Source organism: Leptidea sinapis, chromosome 40 (assembly GCF_905404315.1).
Source record: "Leptidea sinapis chromosome 40, ilLepSina1.1, whole genome shotgun sequence".
Classification (NCBI taxonomy): Eukaryota; Metazoa; Arthropoda; class Insecta; order Lepidoptera; family Pieridae; genus Leptidea; species Leptidea sinapis.
The window spans coordinates 7147974-7173494 of NC_066304.1; the positions used below are offsets into that span (position 1 = coordinate 7147974).

The 25521-nt window shown below is 35.4% G+C and overlaps 1 protein-coding gene across 12 annotated transcripts in view; it reads left to right on the top strand.

Annotated features, from left to right (window-relative positions):
• The window catches only part of LOC126976252 (obscurin), a 195640-nt gene that overhangs the window by 38247 nt on the left and 131872 nt on the right, over positions 1-25521 (top strand). For 4 of the 12 annotated variants that reach the window (XR_007731873.1, XM_050824477.1, XM_050824481.1 and 1 more), the window contains exons 1-3: positions 3273-7981; positions 8232-8347; positions 25123-25266. Coding sequence is in view for 11 of the 12 variants with exons in the window: in XM_050824477.1 (XP_050680434.1) it covers positions 3407-7981; positions 8232-8347; positions 25123-25266 (4835 nt within the window). In the remaining variant the exon portion in view is untranslated. Of the gene's footprint in view, positions 1-3262; positions 7982-8231; positions 8348-25122; positions 25267-25521 lie in introns of those variants that run through there. The other 8 variants (XM_050824484.1, XM_050824487.1, XM_050824485.1 and 5 more) reach the window with 5 other exon arrangements.

Sequence of the window (25521 nt, forward strand, 5' to 3'; positions counted from 1 at the left end):
GATTAGATAATAAATATCATTAATTATTACTCATCCACATCAAACAATGACTCTTAAGTATTTCAAATTTAAAAAATAATAATTTTTTGATTTGATGACATCAACATTTTTGATGACATCTCGAGAGTGGACAATTTCAACGTCAGAAGATGCATTATCTGCTGTATTCCTGATTTTATTTATGTGATATACCTTTCAAAAACTATAAATTGAAATTTTTTACTTCAAACTAAAAAAAGAGATGTCAGGATAAACCAATCATCCCAAGTAGCACTCATTCACGAGCATGACGCATGGACTAGCTATCGAGCCCCCTGACTAGCATGGACTAGCTATTGACAAATGACCCGCTAAATGCGCAATCATAGCAAATGCATGAGGTTACATGCTGTTAATAAACACAGCAATGGCTCCTGATTCGCAGTTGCAAACCTAGACTTTTTGTTTTCAGTTTACTTTTTCTCAATAGGTATTTACCGACACTCAAAATGATTTGAGAAAATGAAAAACTAACTTATACGAATATAAATAAATCTTTTCAGAGAAGTAACCACTTCACAGCTTCATACATCTAAAACCCACTTTGCCAAAAACCGCGCGGGGAACTTAATTCCGAGGTTTGGTAGTATCTGTTAGAATATTTCTTGTAAACCGCACTGTGGAAGAATTCCAGACACATCGAGTGTGGTGCGAGATTAAATTGGGTGACAGAGATCAGGTCATAGGAGTATTGTATAAATAAATCACACTCATGAGAAACAAACAGCGGCGCGGATATTTCTTTTACTAGACTTAGAAGTTTTATTTTCCTACTGCCTAAAGGCCCATTTAGACGGAGAGATTTTCTCGCCTCGAAGATACGATTATTGAAGGATTTTTTTTTCTAAACATTCGCTCTTCTTGCTATTCGACCTTGGCGACAATTACCTTGCGATTGGATTTATTGTGTCCATGTAAACAAAATTCCAGAGAAATTTCGAAATTGCAAATATTGACTTCTTATATTTTTAATTTTTACAGTAATTGATTACTCAATATTAAAGGATTGAGTAATAGACTTAGTTCTGCAGCATACGCAGCTAAAAAGATTATACAATAATTAACCGCCGTAGATACGGCGCGACTAGTATTTACTACTTACTTTAGTTATTTCTATAGTATTGCAATGCATCGGCAATGCTGCCGATATCAATGCCATATTTGTGCTGCAGAAGAGGACTATTCGCGCTATTTATAACTTATGTCCTAAAGAATCATTGAGAGCAAAATTTAAAGAAATAAACTGTTTACTCTAAATATATTCTTGATAAAGTTATGTAGGTATGTACACAGGCACATACATAAGTGAATTTGCTAGACTAACTTACTTATCTGTCATAACTATAATGTTAACTCCAGGAACAAAAATAAACTAATAATGCCTACTACTCGGCTAAGTCGAGTTAGTCTTTTGTGGGGCGATGTATATGCTTTTACAACAAGATCCCAGAAAATGTTCAAAACAAATGTAGTACGTTATTCAAAAGAACTGTTAAGAAACGTTTGTGTGGTAAAAGTTAATATAACATAAATGACTTTCTTAATGATACCACAGATTGGGAGTGGAGCGACCGCCCACAGGCTATTAAATGATAAATTTGATTGCCCGATTTTGTAAAAATGTCTTGTAACTATATTTTTTTAAAAAGAAGAAGCCCACTGTGTCGCCCCCGTTCTGCTCAGGTGTGAGGCATACCTTTTGGAATGGGTGGTAGCTTTTGACTTTGAACAAGAGATATTATATCCTATTTTGAATCAAAATATTTGAATACCCAATTCTCTTGTTAATGTGTTAAGGGCTGCATGTCTGGCATCGCGGTTTTTATAATTTTCTTTCTCTGTGTTCCACTCGTAAACTTCTATAAAGTTAATATCCATTCCATAAAGTTAAGTCCCCTTCCCTAGAATATGGTTGGTGAACGGGCGCTGCTTGTGGTGGCAGGAGAAGTCGAGATTCTCATATGCAAGAATCTTATTGCTTATACCTAGTGTTACCATTAATACGGAAACAAAGAAAAAAAAGTTAAATTTATTACTTTTACAGTGTGTTAGTTTAAAACATAAATATAAAACAATTTAAAATATAAAAAGAATAGTTGAAGTAGTCTCCATTGGCTGCAATACGTTGAGGCCCATAGTTGAGGAGAATAGATGCACGGACTCTGTCCATGGGAAAATAATTCTTCACTACCAATCGTATGTATTGTTTTAGGGACTTTAAATTATCATGGCGTTCAGAGCAAGCCGTACTCTCTAAAACTGACCATTAATCATAATCCATGGGATTAAGATCGGGACTAGACGACGGCCAGTCTTTAGGACTGATGAAGTCCGACACGTTCGTTTCCAACCAAGACTGCGTAGACTGATCTTTATGACCCGGCGCCGAGTCCTGGTGGTAGAGCCATTCTTCAACGCAAAAGAAGGATGATCTATGATTTGTGACACGAAATTTGCAAGTGCCCTGTTTCGCAAGTATAGAAAATCTGTTATACAAAATATAACACATTTTTTTACATGTTACTATTTCTTTCCGAACTCTAAGTTTGTCAGCGAGCTATGGAGCGCAGTATCCTGAGAGTAAAGCTAACCGATCGCATTAGAAATAAGAAACTGCGCTCCAGAACTGGCGTTGCATAAAAAAAATTACAAAAAAAATATGAACGATTCGGGACTCTAACCCGCGGCATCTCGCGTGGCGTGCGTTTATTTCAAATTTTATTTGTGTAAAAACTATTACAATAATGAGCGTTCTACTTACTGAGACTTTTTAAAACTTTTTACTGTTTTCGTTAATCTCGAGCAATAAGAATTCTTTGACCATTTTGAACTACTTTTTAAAAATTGTAAAAGAAATACCTAGTGCGTTAATTTATCTTAAATTTTAGTAATTTCAAGGTGAACAGTAAATTAGCGAACAGCTGAAATCAACGTGCTAACGTTGAACATTTTAATGTTTCATAAATCAATCATGTGTCATTTGTTAGTATGATATTTGACTCATTTGGAAAATTACTTCGCTATTTTAGGTTTTAACAAATTTGAAATAATTTTATATAATTGCTAATCTGTAGTATTTCCATCGTGTCTGTACGTGCATGTCCCTCTTTATGTTTAAAAATAGCACCAATCCGGAACAAGCGGCACACCGGCTGCCTCCGCAAAGGTGCAAACTATTACATACGCGCCTGCCCCGACAAGCTTTAACCATTCTCCATTTGCTTCAGTCGCTTTCGAGCAGTCCCCACAACTGCACATCTGTGTGTGCCGCAAATACAAATCGCTCGTCTCGTAACATATAATCGGGGTTGTATTGAGTTTGTATACAAACAATATTATTATGTGGACGTGATTTTGTTGACACAAAATGTCGTTTTGTAGAATAACAGGGCGAAGCAGAGGACTGCCCAAGCCTAATTATTTTCCTCTTCTTGCGCCTATTTCGCCAGCTGATGCGAAGCGTTGCTGCAGAATTACGGGAAAATCTTATGGATTACCTTCTCATCATTACATTCCAGTGCTTCTAATATCTAGATCGACTAAGACTAAATGCAAAATAACTAACGTTGCTGGAGATCTTGGACCGCACCATTTTTCACCTGAAATTAACTATGGAAACAGAAAACATGAAATGTTGCAAGACTATCGATATATTTTTCCAGTTTTAGATGGTTCTACCGACGCTCAGAAAGCTTTGATTGAAATGCTGTCCTTGAAACAAGTGACAGAAGAAAAGAAATTTGTGTATACGGTCCAGGAAAGAAGATGTAGTTTAGTGTTTTCTGCGAGAATGGAAGCAGCAGTGCGTGATGGTGATGTTAGAGATGTTATGTTAGCGAAAGATTCTGATACAGTGTTAATTAAAACTAAACAAGGGCGTAGTGTTTCGATGGACTTCAAGGACTTTGTGGAAGATGTAGAAATGTTTGAAGGTGAAGGGCCTAGTGCTGAAGTAATAAAACAAAGAGAATTAGAAGAGTTAGAAGAACGCAAGAAAAAAAGAAAAAGATCTGCTGGTCTTTCTTCAATGAAAAAAATATTTGAAAAAAAAGAAAAATTAGCCGAGGTTCAAGAATTACACGAAGAGCAAGTGCGGCAGGAACGACTTGCAAAAAAAGCAAAATTAGAAGAAATTCGACATGACAAACATGATCTCAAAAATTACACTAATATGGAGTTTAATTTGAAACATATGAATTCAAAATCCAGTATAATTGCTTGCAGTGCTGATTGGAAGAATCAAGTTCACCCACTCATTGAAACTTGGGATTGGGATTCTGTTGGAAAAAAATTAATAGATGAACAATATAATGCTAAACTAAGCGCTCTTCCCTTACCAGTGAATATTACGCCCTACCATTGCGAAGCTGAAATATTTAAACCTGATAAAAATATCGGTGATGTGTCCGTTTCACTTGAATCAGTTCCTTGTGTTAATCCTTTAAAAGCTTCTAAATTGCAACCTCAACAGACTGTTCTAGATGCAGTTAAGGAAATTTCACACGAACGTCTAATAGAAACGGCTAATATTACAGAAAAACTTTTAGAAAAGAATAAACTAGATTTACTTCCAACAATGGACGACTTACCAAATGTTGTTAAAAATTTTAAAAAAGGCAAACGAGAAAAAATAGCTAAAGTGGCTGGATTAACTTTGGATATTGACAAAGCAAAAAAATTCATCCCGGGTCAACATGTTAACACTCCATCAGGTCCCGTATTCGTACCAGGTCAAACCATAGAAACTCCCGCTGGGCCTATATTTGTACCTGGATTAAGTATTAATACACCCACAGGTGCTGGGCTTATTCCTGGCCATATCTTTGATAATGGAACCAGCGAACCATTGTTCCTTGCTGGTCAAGTAATTTCAACTGCAGATGGTGACAAGTTTATTTGTGGACAAACGTTACAGGACAAGAATGATTCTCCGCGTTTTGTTGAAGGTCAAACTGTTCTTTCTGAAGAAGGATATAAATTTGTGCCTGGAAAAATATTAAACACTGGGTGTGAAGAAGTTTTCGTTCCCGGGCAGACAATATTGACACCCGATGGTGCACAATTTATACCTGGTCAGACAATAGTTGAAAATAATAGCATTACTTTTACTCCAGGTCAAAATACAAAAATAAACGAAGAATGGCAGTTTGTACCAGGGCAAGTTATACACCAAGATGACGAACTTCATTTTATTCCTGGAGCCACATTAGCCACACCCAACGGATTAAAGTTTGTTCCTGGTCAAAGTGTTACAATTAACGGAGAAACATCTTTTGTACCAGGTATTTCAAAAAAAGGACAGACTGGCTTAGAGTTTGTACCTGGGGCAGTTGTTGATACATTTGATGGACCAAAATTTGTTGAAGGCCAAATTGTTCAAACTGATAGTGGTGAAAAATTCCTCCCTGGGAAATCTTTAGTCAATGCGAATGGAAGTGTAGAATTTTTAGCTGCAAAATCTATAGATGCTGTTACATTTTCTGAAGAAGCCCCTGTTGGTTTACCAATAGATATTAGAACCTGCTCTATATCAGAGGAGTCTTTATACGTTTTCGGTCACATGGTACAGACTGAAAAAACTGTTGAGTTTTATCCGGGCCCTAGAATTCCGAATATTGGAGGAAAAGTCGTACCAGGACGGTTGGTAAAAAATGAGTCAGGCCAATCTCGATTTGTACCAGGGACGATGGTTGAAGATATTTTTGTTCCGGGTCAGATTGTTTATACCGAAAATGGAGAACAGTTTGTACCAGGGCAGGTTGTCGACACTAGTGATGGACCAAAATTTGTTCCAGGCCAAGTAGTTAATACAAAAAGTGGTCCGAAATTTGTTCCTGGACAAACTATACATACTATTGACGGCCCTCGATTTGTTCCTGGTCAAATAATAGAAACAAAAGTTGGCCCTACTTTTATTCCAGGTCAAGTTATTTGTACCGATGAAGGTTCGAGGTTTGTTCCCGGTCAAGTTGTTGATACAGAGGAGGGACCTAGATTTGTTCCGGGCAGAGTTGTAGAAAATGATAATAATAGTGGAGTAACATTTATTCCTGGCCAGATTGTTCAAACACCAGAAGGTCTTAAGTTTATTGCTCCAGATTTAATCGAAGGTGATGAAGGCTTAGAGTTTTCTGTGCAGAGTTTCTTAGTCACTCCTGAGGAACTAAAACTTCTAAAGGTTAAAACTAACCCAAATGATACTACCTCTACAAATGGTGAACTGACAATCGATTCAAATATGTTAAGACAGCTTTCCGAAGCAGGTATGTCTATTGGAAGACAGGTACCTGCTGATGTTCCAGCTATAGAAATTAACCAAACAAAGAATGTTGAAGTTCTTAAAGAGTTTGTGTCTAATTTTGGCTTAAAAGATACAGTTGCAAATCAGTTAATGGATGTTATAACATCTATAATAGAAATGAGTTCACATGTCAAAATTGAAATGAGTCAAAATTCAAATAACAGCGAGAAAAAGAAATTTAGCAAGGGTGCAAAGTTTCATAAAGAGAACGTGACAATAAATGACGAAAACGACTATCATAACGAGCAAATTCCACATAACGAAAATATAAAAAATTCAATTGCAGCTGCTGTTTTAGCTGCTTTAGTTACAGCTGAACAATTTGATGAAGATAATAATAATAATAACGGAAAACAAAAATATCAACAAATTTTAAAATCTCTTGATTTGATCTTAGGTAAATCAATAAGTCAAGACTTCGTATCAGATATGTATAGAATACTTCAGAAAGAGGATGATAAAACAATGATTTGTGAAGAAATATTCGAAAATACAACTCAACCTAAAATAGATTTATTAAAAATAGCTCTCAGTGGTATAAATAATGATCATTCCATCGAAGAAGATGAAATTATAGAAAAATTCAGCGATTTCTTAAAAAGTGAAAATGATGTCATGGGTCCAGCTTTTAAAAATATAACCAAAAATGACACTGGATTACTGCATTATGTACTAGATCGTATTTCAGACACAATTTCGTTTATCAAATCTGACCATGATGCAGGAGAATCTCTACAAAGAACAATAGTGTCTGCAGTACAAGAGTCAAGTACAACTGTATTGGAAAATATGTTACAAAATAATGATTATAAAGAATTAAAAGAAATGATACGTCAATCTATGGGATTGGCACAACTTTTAGGAATGAGAGATGTATCAAATAAGTTGAAAGCAATTGTAAATGATGAAGTTAGTTTATCAACTATTAGAAGTGACGACGCTACTGTAAATATACTGAAAAGACTTACCATAATGCGTAAGCTTGCAGATAAATCTGATGACTTACATACTACGCTTAAAAATTTGGGAAACAATCCCGAAATGGCTCGTACGGACCCACTTTTAAGAGATTTAGTACGAGAAAGTGCTGCTTTAATGATAATTCCAGAAGAGCCCCCTCTTATGACATCGGCTGATGTTCCGCTAAGTTTACTTCAACCAGAGAACAGTCTTGCAATGGAAGACTTTTTGCTTCAGCATAAAAAATGTCCTGGCGCATTATTGATTATTAAAAAAGGTCTCCAGGCAGTAGTTCCGCGACAAGCAAGCAGGGCGGTATTAACTGGACAAATAGCATATGCCGTACTCGATGAGAATGGCATACGACATTTCGAGCCATTACACGTTTTCTCGGCGCTCAAGTTAAATCAGCCGACTGCTCATCGTTTCAGTATGTACAGCTGTCCGATAGAAGACGACAAGGACGATGATTTACAGACGACCAATCAATATTGCAATATTAGTAATAGTCAAATTATCACGAGGCTTGGAGGTTGGGGTCGCAGATACAGTAGCTCTTATTCAGACAGAGAACACACGAGAAGTCGGTTAAGTCATCTTGACCATACTCCAAGTTACAAATACTATCCCACCCGGTCTTCTACGAGATCCCGCTCAACCTGTAGCATAAGCCCTTCAAAGGTAACATATCAAAAATAAGTTAAAGTATAGGTCTCTATTTTCAGCATCCTAGCGACTATTTCGTATTTTCGTATGAGGTTCTGCTTTTATTATGATGTATTAAAGACTGAATAGGAATCGAATTTGTACGTCTGGAAACATTGCTTGAAATTTAATATAGTTTGGTTTTGTTACAATATTCCAGCGTTCCTATGCTGTAACGTTGTATTGGATATTTTTTACCAATTGTTAAAACAAAAAATTGTTTCAGGTGGATGATGTGGTAGTTGCAACCGCCGACTACAATGCGGCAGCGGACGATGAAGTTTCTGTTAAAACGGGAGACATAGTTGAGGTTCTTGACACCAAAGCCGCCCTCGGTTCCAAGTGAGTTTAAACCTTTATTTATAAAATGTGTGTTAACTAATAATGGTTTTACACAGTCACTAAAATAACACTTAAAGTTTGCCCTTCGCATGATCACTCCAATTGTTATGTTATAATTACTATGACAAATAATATTTGAAGATAAAAAACTCAAGATTAATCAGCGGTACGCTACGCCAATAGCTATTTTGTGGTATGTTACGACTCAAATCATATTGTCACTGGTATAGATATATTATATCACTTAACAACAAATGGACCGTTTGCCAGTTCCGTAACTTACCTACTGCCATAAGAAAGTACTCTTTAAAAAATGATTTATGGGACCGTTGGAAAAAGAATAAATATTCCATGTAAATAAAATTGAATGACAAAAAAAATACATTTTTTTAAATCACTTCTATTCCTAATTTCAACTTATTGAAGATTGCTTACTATTTTTAGTTTGGTTTTCTGTTAAGCGTATTGTTGACTTTTGTAATATATAATACATTACATTTGTAATTCAAATTAAAGATCTTCAATTTTTTTCAATATTCAGTTCTATGCATACTTTATTACGTACTATTTAGTCTAGGGTGCTATCGTGTGCTGGGAATGCATGCTATTAACGCTGGACACCAGTGCGTATATTTAGAAAAGGTCGATGCACCTAAAATTGTGTTACGTTAGTTAACAGCTAAATCCGTTTTGTAGCACTAATTCTCTGCAACTTCACCAATTCATCGCGGCCGTAGAGATACAATCAACGCTTTCTAAGCTCATCATCTTTCATCATCGCTATCATCATCAGCTGCACCAACATCATTTACCACGGTGTCGTAATGTGTACGATTGTTACTACAGGTACAGAGGACGTGTCTATACATACGAGAATCATTTCTTCAGGTCCCGAGGTTCCACCTTGGACTATGTGTTTAGCGTGCCTATATACAAAATGTATTACTATTAGGTAAGCGAGAAGAATATTTCAAGTGGAAGAAGGAAACGTAACTTCATTTGAAGTAAAATTTTCTGTGTATATATCCCGCAAGCAAACTATTTGTATTCTAACTTCGTGTTGTGATATAAATTTAAATATATTGTGATATTTGTTTATGCCCTGTGTAATGGCTTATATTTGAATTACTTAAAACAATTTAAGTACATGTGTCAAAAATAGATCTATGGCAATGTTTTTAATAAAGACAATTGATTTTTGATTTATCAGTTTGTTTAATTGTGTTACCGGCGGATCTAGTTTAGAAATGTGTTTATATAATATATGATATGATGTGACGTTATGTGGCACATCTAACTTTTGACGTTTTAAAAGTGAATAATTGGGCTAAAACGGTTCTCTAGTTGTTGGTGAACATACATTATATACAATTGAGTTATACCTACACAGTATTTCTTAAGTTACTGGACTTATATGACTGACGGCTATTATAAATTTTACCAGTGGGATGCTCCTTTGCACCGGATGCCGGCTAGATTATGGGTACAACAATGGCGCCTATTTCTGCCGTGAAGCAGTTATCTGTAAGCATTACTTTGTTTCGGTCTGAAGGGCGCCGTAGCTAGTGAAATTACTGGGCAAATGAGACTTGATAACTTATGTCTCAAGGTGACGAGCGCAGTTAAAGTGCCGCTTTGAATTTTTCAGTTTTTCAATAATCTGAGCGGCACTGCATGGGCATGGCGTATCAATTACCATCAGCTAAACGTCCTGCTCGTCTCGTGCCTTATTTTCATAAAAAAAAACTTATAACTAGCAACTGCTCCCGATTCAATGGTTCCTATCAAAGTGTTTTCAGAACTATCACCTATTCCGTAACGAATTACGTTTCACGAAGAAATATATTACCAACATTATTGGATCCATTAAATACATTATGTGAATAAAGTGTCGGAGACAGAAGTAATGACTCAGTGAGTAGTTGGTGTTGTTTATGAGATGTGTGAGGTGAAGCACCTGTTGGAACCAAGCTAGAATTAGAATATTACAGTATCGAGATTGAGAGTGTTTTCGATGAACTCAAATTCAAATTCAAATATTTTTATTCAAAATAGGATGTGACATCACTTATTGAAAATCAAAAACTACCACCCATTCTAAATCGAATGCCTCAGACCTGAGAAGAATGGGCGCAACAAACTAAGCGGGCTTTTTTTTTCATCAAAAATATATGTTGACAAAGTAATATTGTACAATTAATCTTATTATTTAATACTAGCTGACCCAGCAAACGTTGTTTTGCCATATAAAGTATAATTTACGCGATAGTTTTATAAGTAATAAAATATTGCCTATATTATAGCCTGTACATCATTTTGTTCTATTGTCAATAGATTTTACAGCGCACGCAAAAATAGGTTTTCGATTTTACACCTTGTGTTACAAAATAGCAATTTTATTACGGATCCCTAATTTTGAAAAAAAAAAACATAGCCTATAGCCTTCCTCGATAAATGGACTACCCAACACTGAAAGAGAGATTAGCGCGTTCAAACAAACAAACAAACAAACACTGCAGCTTTATATATTAGTATAGATATAGATTTAACAGCCCTAGGGTGTTCGCTCCCTTCCCAATCTGTGTTATCATTAAGAATGTATTTTATGTTATAGTAACCTTTACCACACAATCGTTTTTTAACAATTCTTTCTGGGATTATTGTAAAAGCACATACCCCCACAAAAATCTTACTAACTCGACTTAGCCGAGTAGTCATTATATGTTTATGTCTGTTCCTGATGTTAACATTTTTTCTTTTCATTTATGCCACCAATTCCATGCTACCAACGTAATGTCGGCCGTTCAAACTAACTTCGTTAAAACTACTATGTGCAACCAGCTCATTGCACTATTCTTGGTACTCAATAGAATGTGTATGACCTCTCAGAGAATATTTTTATCAGTATCAGATTGTTAAAATGATGAACCTTGGTCCTCTGCTCATAAGAAATCCGCTTATTAATACTTACTATCAGACCTGTAGGATAGATATTATTTGAACCGTTAAAAATACCTTCGTCGACGAAGGTATTCCAGTTATATAAAATCAGCCCATGTAAGTGAGAGCATTTCGTAATATAAGCTTAGTTCAGATTAGAAAATAGCATTAAGAACCTAAAAATACTACAAAAAATGAACATAAATCCATAGTACTAGGATAGTTACTTACTTAGATAGATACTTGCCTTCTTCTTCTTCTTGTCATCCAGAGAATGCAACTGGAGGAATTTTCATTCAAAGTTTGGAGCTGGTACAAACACCATCAAACTCTTATTTCGCCATTTCCATCGTCAAGGTTTACAAGGCTTTGAATCCCTGATGATAGGGACAGCTCAACGTGTTACTGCGATACAATGCTTCTGACTACGTAAGCCACGTGTGAAATTGGTAACTGGTCAACTAAAATCTACAGGCTGAAGAGGGTTTGAACCCTTTTTTTCACGCAAAATAGGCGCACCGTTGAATTCCAGTTGCTACAAATAGCCCGTGAATAATTGGACAATAACTAAACAATATGTTATGTTTTTAAAGTGGGTTATCACTTCTAGGATTAATACACAAATAAAATTTTGAAAAACAAAATTTTATGAACGATGCGGGACTGGAACCCACGAGATCCGGCGTTTCGTGCCGGTGCTCTAACCAACTGAGCTAACCGTTCGTGTACCGCCTCGTTACAAAATTTTGTTTGCTTTCTTCAACTCTCAGGTTGTGGCTTCATCTACAGGATCTACTTTACAGTTGATAACCTGCTCAACCCCAATACTTGCATATTAGGAAATTGACTTGAGATGTCGCTCTTGTAAATCTAAGCAATATGTTATGTTTTTAAAGTGATAACCCTCACTTCTAGGATTAATACACAAATAAAATTTTGAAAAACATAATTTTATTAATTATTGTAACTAGGCGGTACCCGTACGGTTAGCTCAGTTGGTCAGAGTACCGGCACGGAACGCCGGAGGTCGAGAACCGCATCGTTCATACAATTTTGTTTTTCAAAAATTAATTTGTGTACAATAACTATTCGGTAAAATATAACTTCTGAACTAATTTTAAAGTTTGTACATACGTATAAATGATTTTGACAACTGTAAATTATTTATACGATCCTCATTTTTGACAGGCCTCAATTGGGTAAAGTACATTTTTTTTTCTAGATCATTAAAGACGTAGTCATAAATATCCCCTGGACATGTGCCAAGCGCTAAGTGCGTACAGGTTGAACACCTCTGTCGTTGAAACTCAATTAAAGCCACAGTACTTTCAAACAAACAATTATCTTAAAGATGCTCGTGAAGGATTATGTTGGCAATGGTAATAAATACCAAGTAATTTTATTGTAAATTATTAGTTTCAAACAATAAAAAATCTACTGGAACTAAAAAACATATGATACAAGGTATCGTACTAAAAGATTTCGAAAAATCATCAACGTTGAATAAGCAATAACGCATATATCTTCCAGCACAGTCGCATGTGATGGAACAATGCGATCACACAATTTTAAAAAGGCATAATAAGGCATTTATTTTCTCAAAATTGATTCCTTTAGAGTTCTTTTTGATTTTAGTGAAAACTTTCAAGTTTTTCTCGTAAGCATCCACTGCACCTTAGTTTTACTTTTATTAAAATATGGCACAAGACGAGCAGGACTTTCAGCACATGGTAATTGATGCGCCCTACCCATTACAATGCAGTGCCGCTCAGGATACTTGTAAACCCCAAAAATTCGCACTACAACTGCGCTCATCATCTTGAGACATAAGATGTTAAGTCTCATTTGCATTTCAGACCGAAAAACAGTAATTCTTACACATTACTGCATTCACAGCAGAAATAGGCGCCGTTGTATGACCCATATTCTAGCCGCCATCCTGTGCAAAGGAGCCTCTCACTGGTATTAGATGTTTTGGAATCAATTAACTGGCACGGGCGGAATTATAAAGATGATAAGAGAATGTCCTCCAATGTCACTCCATGTAGTAGACATTTATTCGAATGTCCACCTGATCGATCGCTGTCACAATCCTTCAGGTAAATGCTGCTTCTAAGGCTCTATGTCGCCTAACGCTCACTGTACCTTCAGTTACTACCATAGATGAACTTTTTCGTACAAATTAGCAATAGTGAAACCACACGAATGAAATGTTTATCTAAGACTTTCAAAAGTCTGAATAAAAATGATTTTTTATTTAGATTTTCAAAATATTATTTTCGTAGCCAGTTCTAAAATAATGCAGTTGTTGTGTGCTTAAAGTAGAAACAAGAAATAGTTAATATTTTTTGTCAAAATGTATTCAACATATTTAAGAGATTTAAAAAACTGCTGAAAAAGTATTAGCCGATGCTTTACTAGCAGCATTTCAGCAAGACTAAATATCGCAAAATATAATTCAATTGGAATTGGTTCTTGCTGCAGTGTTTCTTCAATATAGCGTGCCGTAAGCCTAAGTACCCATTGTTTGATCACATCTGCGAATGAAATTCAAACATCTATAAGTACGCTTTTATGTACTATTCTATTACTTCGTTATACTCCAGGTTGTTATTGAAACCGTTTTTGGAAATCATAAATCGGTAAGTCAAAGTCAAATAAACTTTATTCATAAGGCTTAAATTAAGCGCTTTTTAATATTCACTGTTAATATTTCTTTTAATACTTTTTACTGAATCTACCATATTATGTTCGGAAAAGTTTGAGAGCTCGGTATACTTTTTGGTGAAAATTGGTAGCTAGTGAAATTACTGGACTAGTGAGTGGTAATATTTGTCAATTGGGATGCCGAGAATTTTGGGTATTTCAAGAGTTCTGAGCGCGATATAAAAAAAATATCTCTACTTTCTATTTTTTTAGATTTTCCTCAAATATTTCCAATGCAGTTTGCTTTACTTATTCTATTTCTTATTTCTGTCAATTTTTCTCTTCTTTGTTTCGAAGAGGAGGACGAACAAGTGTACGGGTCACGGGTTAGGTGATCAGCGCCGCCCACATTCTCTTGGAACACCAGAGGAATCGAAGGAGCGTTGCCGGCTTTTAGAAAGATGTGCGTGCTTTTTTAAAGGTTTTCAGGTCGTATCGTCCTAGACACCGTACAAAGCAGCTCGTACCGTAAGGAAGTGTTGTCGAAGACCGGTGATACGACAGAATGGGATTTTTCAGTGGTAAACTCGTAAAATTCTGTGAGTTTACCCGGAAGGTTAAATTGGACGAGGTTTCGGAAGAAAACACAAGTTTTTTCCGGCACTGGGCGGGGATTTGATTAACTTTATATTATCAGAGTAACTTTATATTTTGTTGTTATAACTCCACGCGTTGGAACAGGCGAGAATCCTTGTTATATGCGTGACGTCAGCAGCCAAACAGTTCCTTGCAAACTGATTTGCACGTGACGTCACTAAGATGGTGGCCGGTCCCGATCTCAGCGCGCGGGAATTATCTATTACAAGTTGTGTCACGTGAAAGTCACTTTAGCGCCGGCAATAATATTAATTACAATGTAGATTGTACACTTTTATTACCTTGTTATTATCCCCTTTTTATTTATTTCCATTATATTGAATTATAGTGTTTTAAGTTTGTTTAAAAGGACTGATGGACTAGTTAAACAGCCAGAGATGAAACTACTTTCTCAAAAAGAAAATTCCTGTCACATATACGTTTGTAATGAATATTCGTTTTATCTGTGAATATTCTTCAGTTAAGAGTATTTCTCTGGGACTAAGCCAACACTGTAGAACTTCTGAGAAACGTATCCACTTGAAATGAATACGTGGTGAGATGAATCGAATCATATTAAACCTTTGACTGATAAATAACTCTAGAACTTTGAAGTTATCTTGCCACTGCAATGATTCATATTGTTCGTAGTGTAAAGTAATTATAAATCAAAATGATATATTTGGATTAGCCTTGCGGCCGTGTGGCGTGGTGACACAATGACTTTTGATTCAAATTACGCTAGAAATAAGATCAAAACACTAGTGTTGATTCTCGATGCATCTTTATCATTTTTTGTCCATGTAACATATAGCTCATTAGGTATTTATGGGTCAGTATGGTTTAGTAATTAACATGTAATACTGTGTATAGTTGGTGCCTCCGACGTCATCCACGTGGACGCTATAAACTAATAAACATACCATGTATGCTATTTATTTATACGGCTTTACTCACAATTTATCGGTGTGGGTACCGACTAGTTTCGGACCATTCGGGGACAGAACTTATATAAATACAAATATTTATTTATTAAAACAAAATACAATTAGTGCTGGGGTCTCCTTTTAAGCAAAGAGTTGCCTGTAGTAGGAGGCCCCGCTCTTCCATACCAAAAACATAATAATATACAAGTTAATTAACTAAGGGAAAGAAATCGACTATCAATAATAACATACTAACAATTTATTAATTTGTAATCTAAACTTAATGTGCTGTGTGTGTGTGTGTGTGTATGTATGTATGTGAACGCGTGTGTGTCGTTGTATGTATTGGTGAGTGTGTGTGTGTGTGGGAGTGTGTGTTAGTTTGAAAGAAAACTTAAAGATTTAGTACCTAACTATAAAAACTTATAAACAGACTTGTAATCGACGAACCCGACACCACCTTGGGACAGTGTCCGGAATTTAGGATTATCGAGTCCTCACCCTGTCTTCGGACCTCAGATAACCCCATGACATCACATCGTAATCTGTTCAAAACTTCCTCCAGTCCGCAGTGTCTTGACTTTGTATGTTGCTAGGGCCAATGGTCTTGGTTTTTGGTAGCGTTGCTGCACCCGGGGATTCTTACCACCCCCTGCCCCGTCGCTTATATGGCTGCTACCGTGGCCACTACGAGCGGGGCCGCCAGGGACTGGGGGCTGGGGCCTTTCGTGTGTCATATTTTTAATTAGGAAGGTTTTGCCATAATCGCCGCGCTCGGCAGGCGGGTTGGCAATAACTCCCGGCTCTTGGAAAGTTGATGCTGCCCACCCTCCGTTACATTCAAAGAATGTGTCAGCCTTATTGCAATTTGCTAAAATAATAATATTTTATCTTAATTTTTATAGTAAGTGTATAGCATAAAGCACTATGAATCACTCAGGAGGAAGTCTAATTCTACTACTCGAGTGCACTACTGCCCTCAACTTCGTCTCAAATTGCATACTCATAGGAATCGCTAGCCTTCTCTCATTGAACAAAGTATAAACTTCGAATATGTAAAATGATAATAAATCTCTAAAAATAATATGAATAATAATTATCTTTCGAAACGTCATCCAAGTCAGCTGATATCGGTAAACTTTTCTTAGACACTCGTCATCGTATTTGTTCATAATTAAATATAGATGTTTAATTAAAAAATAGGTCACTGAGTTGGATAGAGTCCATGCTCATTACAATGTCAATGAACAAGCTATGGATATATTATTTGACCAAGTACCTAACTAATGTATTACAGACACGAGAATATATTTGTTATTATAATATCTATGTAGATATATAAGTTTTAGAAACTTCAACTTACTGTTTCGGACAGAGTGTCTATCTATTTTTTTATGGAAAAGGAGGACAAATGAGCGTACCTGGGTCACCTGGTGTTAAGTGATCACCACCTTCTTCACATTCTTTTGCAACACCAAAGGAATCCCAGGAGCGTTGCTGGCCTTGAACCACTTGAACCATCAATAAACCTTATTATCAGCTTGTTGTGGTTATATTTTATTAGGACTATCAAAAATTGTTACATCAAAAAAATAAATAAATCAATACAAATACACGTTATTAGATGTTCAACTTATTATAGGAGCTACAGAATTTAAAACAAAATTAAAAAAAAAGAAAATAATATTCAAAATAAAAATACTTAATATTTAACAAAAGTGGTTAACTATGAATATGGGTATTTAAATAATATACATCGGTATTATTAGTGAAAATTAATGTGATAATGTATCATGAAATATGTCAACCTCTTTGCTAATAGAATTATAAATATTTGTTATCCTTGATATAGCGGAAAATTACTTCAGGTTACAGGTATAAAGGCATTTATTTTCTCAAAATTCATTCCCTTAGAATAAGTTTCGATGTCTTTAGTTCTGGCTATGAGTTTAACTTTATGGACATGGACTTTCTAGATTTAATATAATTATTTGTAATGTCATTATTTCAAGTCCCCATTTAATCTTATTATTATGATACGAACTTATCTTAACTTGTTTAATTTTGTTACATCAATCTTGTTGTTTTTAGTAAACTTCCACATAATTTGTTATTTTTAAGTGATATCTCAAAAACTTTAAAGAAAGAGTTTAACAAAGATTTATTGATAATGCGTTAATCGGCAGGTTGGCTAAGTGGTAAAAGCTCTGAAATTTATCTCTGGAGGTACGGTTTCGTGTCCCACATCATCTATATATTAATTTTGGTTTATATTTGTATAACTACATGCTAAACAATTTGTTATGTTTTTTAAAGTGATGTGGGACCCTCACTTCTGGGATTAATTACACAAATAAAACTGAAAACAAAATTTTATGAATGATGCGAGACTCGAACCCGCGACCTCTCGCGTTGAGCAGGTTATCAACTAAAGTAGATCCTGTAGATGAAGCCACAACCTGAGAGTTGAACAAAACATACAAGATTTTATCAACGATACGTCACTCGAACGGTTGGCTCAGTTGGAAAGAGCGCTCGCACGGAACGCGAGAGGTCGCGGCTTCGAGTCCCGCATCGTTCATAAAATTTTGTTTTCAGTTTTATTTGTATAACTACATACTTTTTGGCACAGCTAATTGAGTTTATGCAATATGTAGCCTAACGTGGTCCTTGTAGAGTTATTACATCAGTAAGTGGTAATTAATGTGGCACTGGACAGGCCCTGTTGCTCGGACGCGGGAAACTGTGCCACTATTGACGTCACGCTGTTTGTGGGCCAGACTGAAATAGCTGTTGATCGCTTACTGACGAAACTGATGTTAAACGGTTAACTTAAATACGGTTAACATGTGTTTGTGATTATTTATATCACATCTTGTAATATCCAGATTATTCTATCTGAGGTAGATACGTGATCATTGGGCTCATCAATAAAAAGTTTATGTTTTTCATTATCGTTTCCTTGAGAATTATTTTGTGGGTGATCATCATAAAATCCAAGAAGTATGAAAAATGTGATTAGTAGGTAGGTATTGCAATGCCCGAAACACTAAGTCGAGTTAGCAAATCTTTTGTGGGGCGATATATATGCTTTTACAACAGGATCCCAGAAAATGTTCAAAACAAAAGTAGTTATTACGTTATTCAAAAGAATTGTTAAAAACGTTTGTGTGGTAAAGGTTACTATAACATAAATGACTTTTTTAATGATACCACAGATTGGGAATGGAGCGACCGCCCTCAGGCTATTAAATAATAAGTTTAACTGTCCAATATTACTTTGTTACTTTGTAAATGTTACTTTAATTGTAAAACATATTTTTGATGAAAAAAAAAAAGCCCGCTAAGTTTGTTGCGCCCATTCTTCTCAGGCCTGAGGCATTCATTTTGGAATGGGTGGTAGTTTTTTGACTTTCAATGAGTGATTTCACATCCTATTTTGAATAAAAATATTTGAATTTGAATTTGATCACCGCCGCCAACATTCTCTTGCAACACCAGAGGAATCAACGGAGCGTTACCGGCCTTTAAGGATCGTTAAATGGTTCGAGCTGATACTGCGGTGCACCAGACGAGAGATGAGATTATTACTCCATAATTACAGAATAATAACATGGGATTCGTAATGCACCTTAATGCCTTAGGGTTGAATTTTCACCACGGTGGTGTCCATAAGCTACCAAACTAACACCATACAGACACCATTGATTGAGGACATCCAACAAGCCTATTTGCAAAACCACTGGAATCGTAAGGGCTTTGCTGATCTATTCCTATACTTAGCTTTGACAAGTTCATAAAATCATCGTGAATAAATATGTTAAAAAGTGTGAACAGCATAACTTTGCTACCAGACATAAACATAAAATTGCTATACGCAGTTTTAGAACCACTAAGGCAAGTAAGTGATTTTTGGTAAATTCTGTTAGATTGTATAATTAGCTCCCCACGACCATAAACGCCTGACAAAACATTCAAGACATATATAAAAACTGTTTGAATGGGAAAAGGTTACTATAATATTATGGAATATATTGAGGATTAAGAAGTTGGGAGTAGGGTACAATGCATATCGCGAGTCTCTGCGACACTGTAGCATCCACTGACGTATTTTTAGTTACTCACGTAATTTACTTTTTGACGCTTTTGCGCACTTGTGAACATTTTATGACTATTTACAGTAGTTTTGTACGTAAATATTTTTTTTTTCATTTCCATTTTCATCACGAACTAATATGTACTTAAGCAGAACAACGTCATCGCGCGGCTAATTGATTCTGAGGAAAATCATGCTCTGAGAAATACACAAGTTTATATTTCAACAGTCTCGCGAGATACACCTGTCACCCTGACATTGGTCTGTCACGGCTGCGTGACACGGACAGAGTAACGCGATATGTACGCGCGTGACATCAAACACAATCTTGAACTTATCAATTAAGATAAATAAATTAAGAACACGTCCTTCACGGTCAATACTTGTTTGCTATGCTGATTTCTTCTCCGCTACGCTCCAACTAGATACCGCAGGCGTAGTTGCAAAGTGCGGCAACTAATAGTACGCCCAAGCGGGCATACTCGAGCCAGTCTCGTACAATGTGTGACGTTGACGTGCCACATGTTCTGTTAAACTTTGCTTATAATTGATACTAAAATGCCGCGTTGCGTAGTAAAACTTTGTAAAAAAATACTACAAAAACTAAAAATGACACAGGGATCGCATATGAACAGTAAGTATTTTGTATTTTATTTATTTCTATGTAAAATAACACGAAGAGTATATGAGTTACAAAATTTGAAAGATGCCATTGAGTGTCAATATATATACATATAAATAAAATAATATAAATAAATAAAAATAAAAATATCTACTGTATATATCAATATGCCACGCACACAAGGATCTTTAAAAACAGCCAATACACACTACAATAATATAAAGTTGTCGTAATAAAAAAGCTATTGTTCTTAGGTAGTGCGGTATCTGGTTGGAGCGCAGCGGAAACCAATTTTTAATTCAAAGGTCGCGACTGTCATCTTAACAAACAACTAACTCATGTTAATTCATAATATTCTCATGTCTCATTAGATAAATATACATACATGAGTGCTTGTGATATTAGATATTCAAAATTTAACAGAGCGACACTATATTCAATCCGGGCAGAATTTGAAAAAAATCCGGAGAAAATGTCTAATTTTCATTGAAATTTTTTTTTCAGTTTTTTTTATTATGAAAAAAGGGACGAGACGAGCATGACGTTCAGCTGATGGAAATTGATACGTCCTGCGCATTACAATGTAATGCCGCTCAGGATTCTTGAAGAACCCAAAAATTCTGAGCGGCACTACAATAACGCTCGTCAACTTGAGACATAATTAAGTCTCATTTGCCCAGTAATTTCACGAGCTACGGCGCCCTTCAGACTGAAACAAAATAATGTTTACACATTACTGCTACACGGCACAAATAGGAGCCGTTGTGGTTTCCATAACCTGTTCATCAGGCCGGCATCCTGTGCAAAGGAGCCTCCCACTGGTAGTTTGAGAATTTTTGTGCACACGATATCTTCAGTTCTACTTAATAGTTCAATATTAAAAAATATTACTTAAAAAGGTGCCTTAACATATTAAGTATGATAAAACTGATTAAGTACCTAGTTGTATAAATATCTATTGATTTTAATTATGCAATTATTACCAATGGAAGATTATTTTATTTTGTTTAACTTTTAATTACTAAGATCCTTAAAATGTAAGCTGTATTTTATTGAAAGGAGGATGGCGACTATGCATGTATTTTGGGACCCACAGAAAGAAGTGGCGTACATCATGGAAACTTATTAATAATTGCAGATCGTAAGAAAACTAAGAAAAAGGCAAATCGTAAAATAAGTCTAAAAAAGTGGGAGAAAAAAGATACAACTAAAAGTAAAATATAACTTAAAATTATAAATCATTATCAAGTGTTCAATTAATAATTTGTATCTTATTACTAATTACTGTCTGCTTAAAGATTATATAATATATATCAATGATATTTAAAAGTGTAGATAGGTTACCTAGACAACATTCGGTGTTTGTAAATGATACACAAACGCACATATGAATAATTTAACATTGCAATAGCACACTACATTACGATTACACGTCAAAGAAGGATAGTAAATGCAATTATCGCAAGTGAAAAAGAGATAAGTCTAATTTGCTAATTACTTCGTATTTGCATAGCAAAAACACATAATCATTCACCAGATATGATTTTTTACCGTACACCGTGATTTATCCCTAAAAGACGATTAATTCATGAGTTCATGTAATAAAAGTTTTAAAGTGGTAAAACTACATTTAAATTAGGTAAATTAAGTGTTATTGATTTAAAAAAAAAATATTGATTATAATATATAGCCATAATGATGATATAAATTATTTGTACAGTAAATAATAAAAAACATACAGATATATGAAAACAAAACCGAAATGTATTAACAATAAGGGTTCCATTTTTACAACTGTACTAACGACGGCTTCCAAAAAGTTTTAAGATTACAATTATTATTTCTTGTATATTATATTATTTATGAATGTATTTCTGTTGAGGGTTTATTACAATAAGATAATGGGAGAAACAGAAAATGATCCATTCTTTCTTCTGCAGTTAGCAAGGGATATACCGAAAGGGCAGTGTTACTGAAAAAACTCCTACGCAAGCAGATAGCACTTACTGTCTACGTCCGCTATCTACCCTAAAACTTGTTTTTGTAGTTTGATAGTTCAGCTATACGCACTTGTTTATTAAAAAATATTAAATTTCGTATTACATTCACTGCAACAACGCCTTTTTTACATCATTTCCTAAATTGTCCTAAAATATACTACCTCGATCATCCCGCAGCAAACAGGATAGTTGCGGTATATTCGGAGTATTATCGTATCGTTCCAAATGTGTCGTTGTCGATTTTGCGAGTAGACCTCCTGGTATGTTATATACATTCCAAGATTAAGTACTAATAAAATATCAAATAGCCTGCTATTTCTAATCTCATTCTATACAACCTTTATTATAAGACTTTGAAAGCCAGAACTTATTATAATCATCATAATATTATTTAAGAAAGACGCTCCCTAACTAACTAGAAAACTCAAGTTTCGCAATCAAGCGGTTACGAACGCTATGTATTCTGCCTACGATTTCACTTCTGGTTGATTAATCTATGACACATACTATTTGTCCTTGTCGCGCTGCAGTTGACATCATATTCTCTATCTTGCTCGAACCACCACGTTAATAATTCGAGATTTATTTGTAAAGAAGAAATAAAATCGTGATAAAATACAAATACGAAATTCTTTTATATAATTTCGTATGGTATGATATACCTTCACTCTTATATATCTTGCAAACATAGTTTTTACATTTTCTTAAGACACAGGTTGGCATTTTAGATTATTATTGTCACGCCACGAAAACGTTCGGCTTAGTTCGCTGCTATTAGCCAACTAAATGAAATTACGACAATTGTCTGAATTTGTCTGCAACATTTTGCGCGCGCTAGTGCGATATCTAGCTCTTTATTGTATATAAAATCATTGGTATAAATTATGTGAAAGGTTACCTACTGATTTTAGTATCAAAAGACGGCAATAATCTTATTGAATCTTATTTTGAATTACTACTGAATTACTGATTTGAGTAGGTGTAGATAGTTTGATGGTGTCGGAACATCCATGTAAATAATGACAACGACTGACGTGTCAAAAAAATGTAGATATGTCACTTGCGCAAAACGATCCGTTAGTGCAACATGACTTATTTTTTAATAAATTACAATAATTTATATCTTTTGATTCCCATATCTTAGCGCCTCAATATTTTATATATAAACATCGTATAAACTTAAGTTTATAATTAATATAAACTTGTACGATGTTCCCTTAATTTTTAATTTATGTGGGTCCATTCTGGCCATCCTCCTTTCGAAATATCCTGAGATTTGACGATATTTGCAAATTCCAGCCGCAATGCAAAGATTATGAGATCTCAAGGTAATAATTCCTGAGATATAATGTGACCCTAAATCCAGCCTAAGGCGCGTACTTAGACTCTGCTCAGACTTTACTTACGTAAAACATGGCTAAGTTTAAGCTTAGCATTATGTTTTATTTTGATTTTTATAGTCATTTGGTAGCTGAAACTATTCTGAGCTTAAGCTAAGACAGTCTAATACAAAGTCAAGTTCGCGTTTTATCACAATCAGCAAAGTTATACCTAAGTAAAGTCTGAGCAAAGTCTATGATCGCTCTATAGATCTCAGCCTTAAACCAGTCCTCTTGATATATCTATCTGGTCTGATGCGCGAAATCATTCACTGCGCGAAATGTTGGAACTGGGATGCGTTTCTGTGAACGCTTCTATGTCATTTGTGTTGTAGTTGGTCATTGTGCAGATTCTCTCTCTCATGGGGAGTTCTTGCCACCGAATTTTAACATTGCACATTAAAATATTATCATCATTCCATTTAGACCTCATTAGTGGCGAATTATTTTCGACCAGCTATATTTTTCTATTACAAAAAAAGCAAGCAAATGCTCAATATGTTTTCTAGATTATAATGTTTTATTATAACAACTGAGCTACAACTAAACCAAAGAACATACTTTGGAGAGCGCGGTTTCCAGTAAGTACTACATCTTCCCTACTAGCGGCGATTCACGCGTGCAGGTATGTCGACATCGCATCATCGAACTAATATTCAAACGATATTTTCGTTTTGTTCGTTTTTATTTTAATAGCTTCGCTTATATCAAATCTATAGGACACAAGATAACTTTTGTGATTTTTAAAAACCATTTTTTTTAAAGTCACTACTCTATTAAATTTTACTCTTCCTACATTATAGAAAACACAGACGTTTAAAAATAATTAATCTTGACATTTGTCTTATCTATTTGAAAATAAATTAAAATTAAAAGGCACATCGAAACATATTTATTAAATTATAAATTTATTATGGATTAATACTGTAGAAGTGTGTGTTGCCAGTGATGACATACGGAACGCAGATGAGGTCGCTAACTATGGGCCTGATGAGGAAGCTCATTGTTGCTCAGAGGGCAATGGAAAGGGCTATGCTCAGAGTTTTCCTGTAAGATCTAATCAGAAATGAGGAGATCCATAGCAAAACTAAAGTTACCAACATAGCCCAGATGGTTGCGAAACTGAAGTGGCAGTGAGAAAGCTCAACGGACAGATGGCCGTTGCGGCATAAAAGTCCTCAAATAGCGACCACGTAAAGAAGACGTAGTGTTGGTAGGCCCCCCATAAGATGGAGCGACGATCTGATCAAGATCACCGGAATAGGTTGGATGAGGGCAGCGCAGGACCGATCGTCATCGCGATCTTTGGAAGGTCTCTGTCAGCAATGGATGTCTTCCGGCTGAAATGATGAATAATGATGAACGTAGAAGTGCCAACCCCGACTGCTTTAGCAGCACTCACGTTCTGCACTCACCTCTTCCCATTCCTGTCGCCTTATCGCAAAGATGTTCCACTTATAAATTGTTTACTTACTTTGACTTATCTAACACATTTCATTTCCTGTTAACTAACAGTTTCCCAACCTTCAGGTCCCAGCTCGATCCAGGACTGGATATGGCTGTGGAATTACTGGACTCTTCTGCCGCCAAACATAAAATATCCATTCGACCGAAGAAAAACTATCCGAAAAACAAACAACAAAAAAGATTTGTGGAAAAAGAGAAGCAAGAAAGGTAATTCAATTAAACTATTGCTTTTGCTGAACAAAGCTTTCGCAATGCCCGTGCCCTGCTAGCTGATGGCCGCTTTGTATATTGATAACTAACTTATTATTATTAATAAATAATAGTACAAGATGTACTTTGTAGAATCACTCAATTCACCTGAATGGATTGGATTGAATGGAATTGAAATGTCGCCCAATAATCACATAGTGCTTTTTTCAACACCCACGAGGAAATAAATTGCAAATTTTTATGGTGCCATCA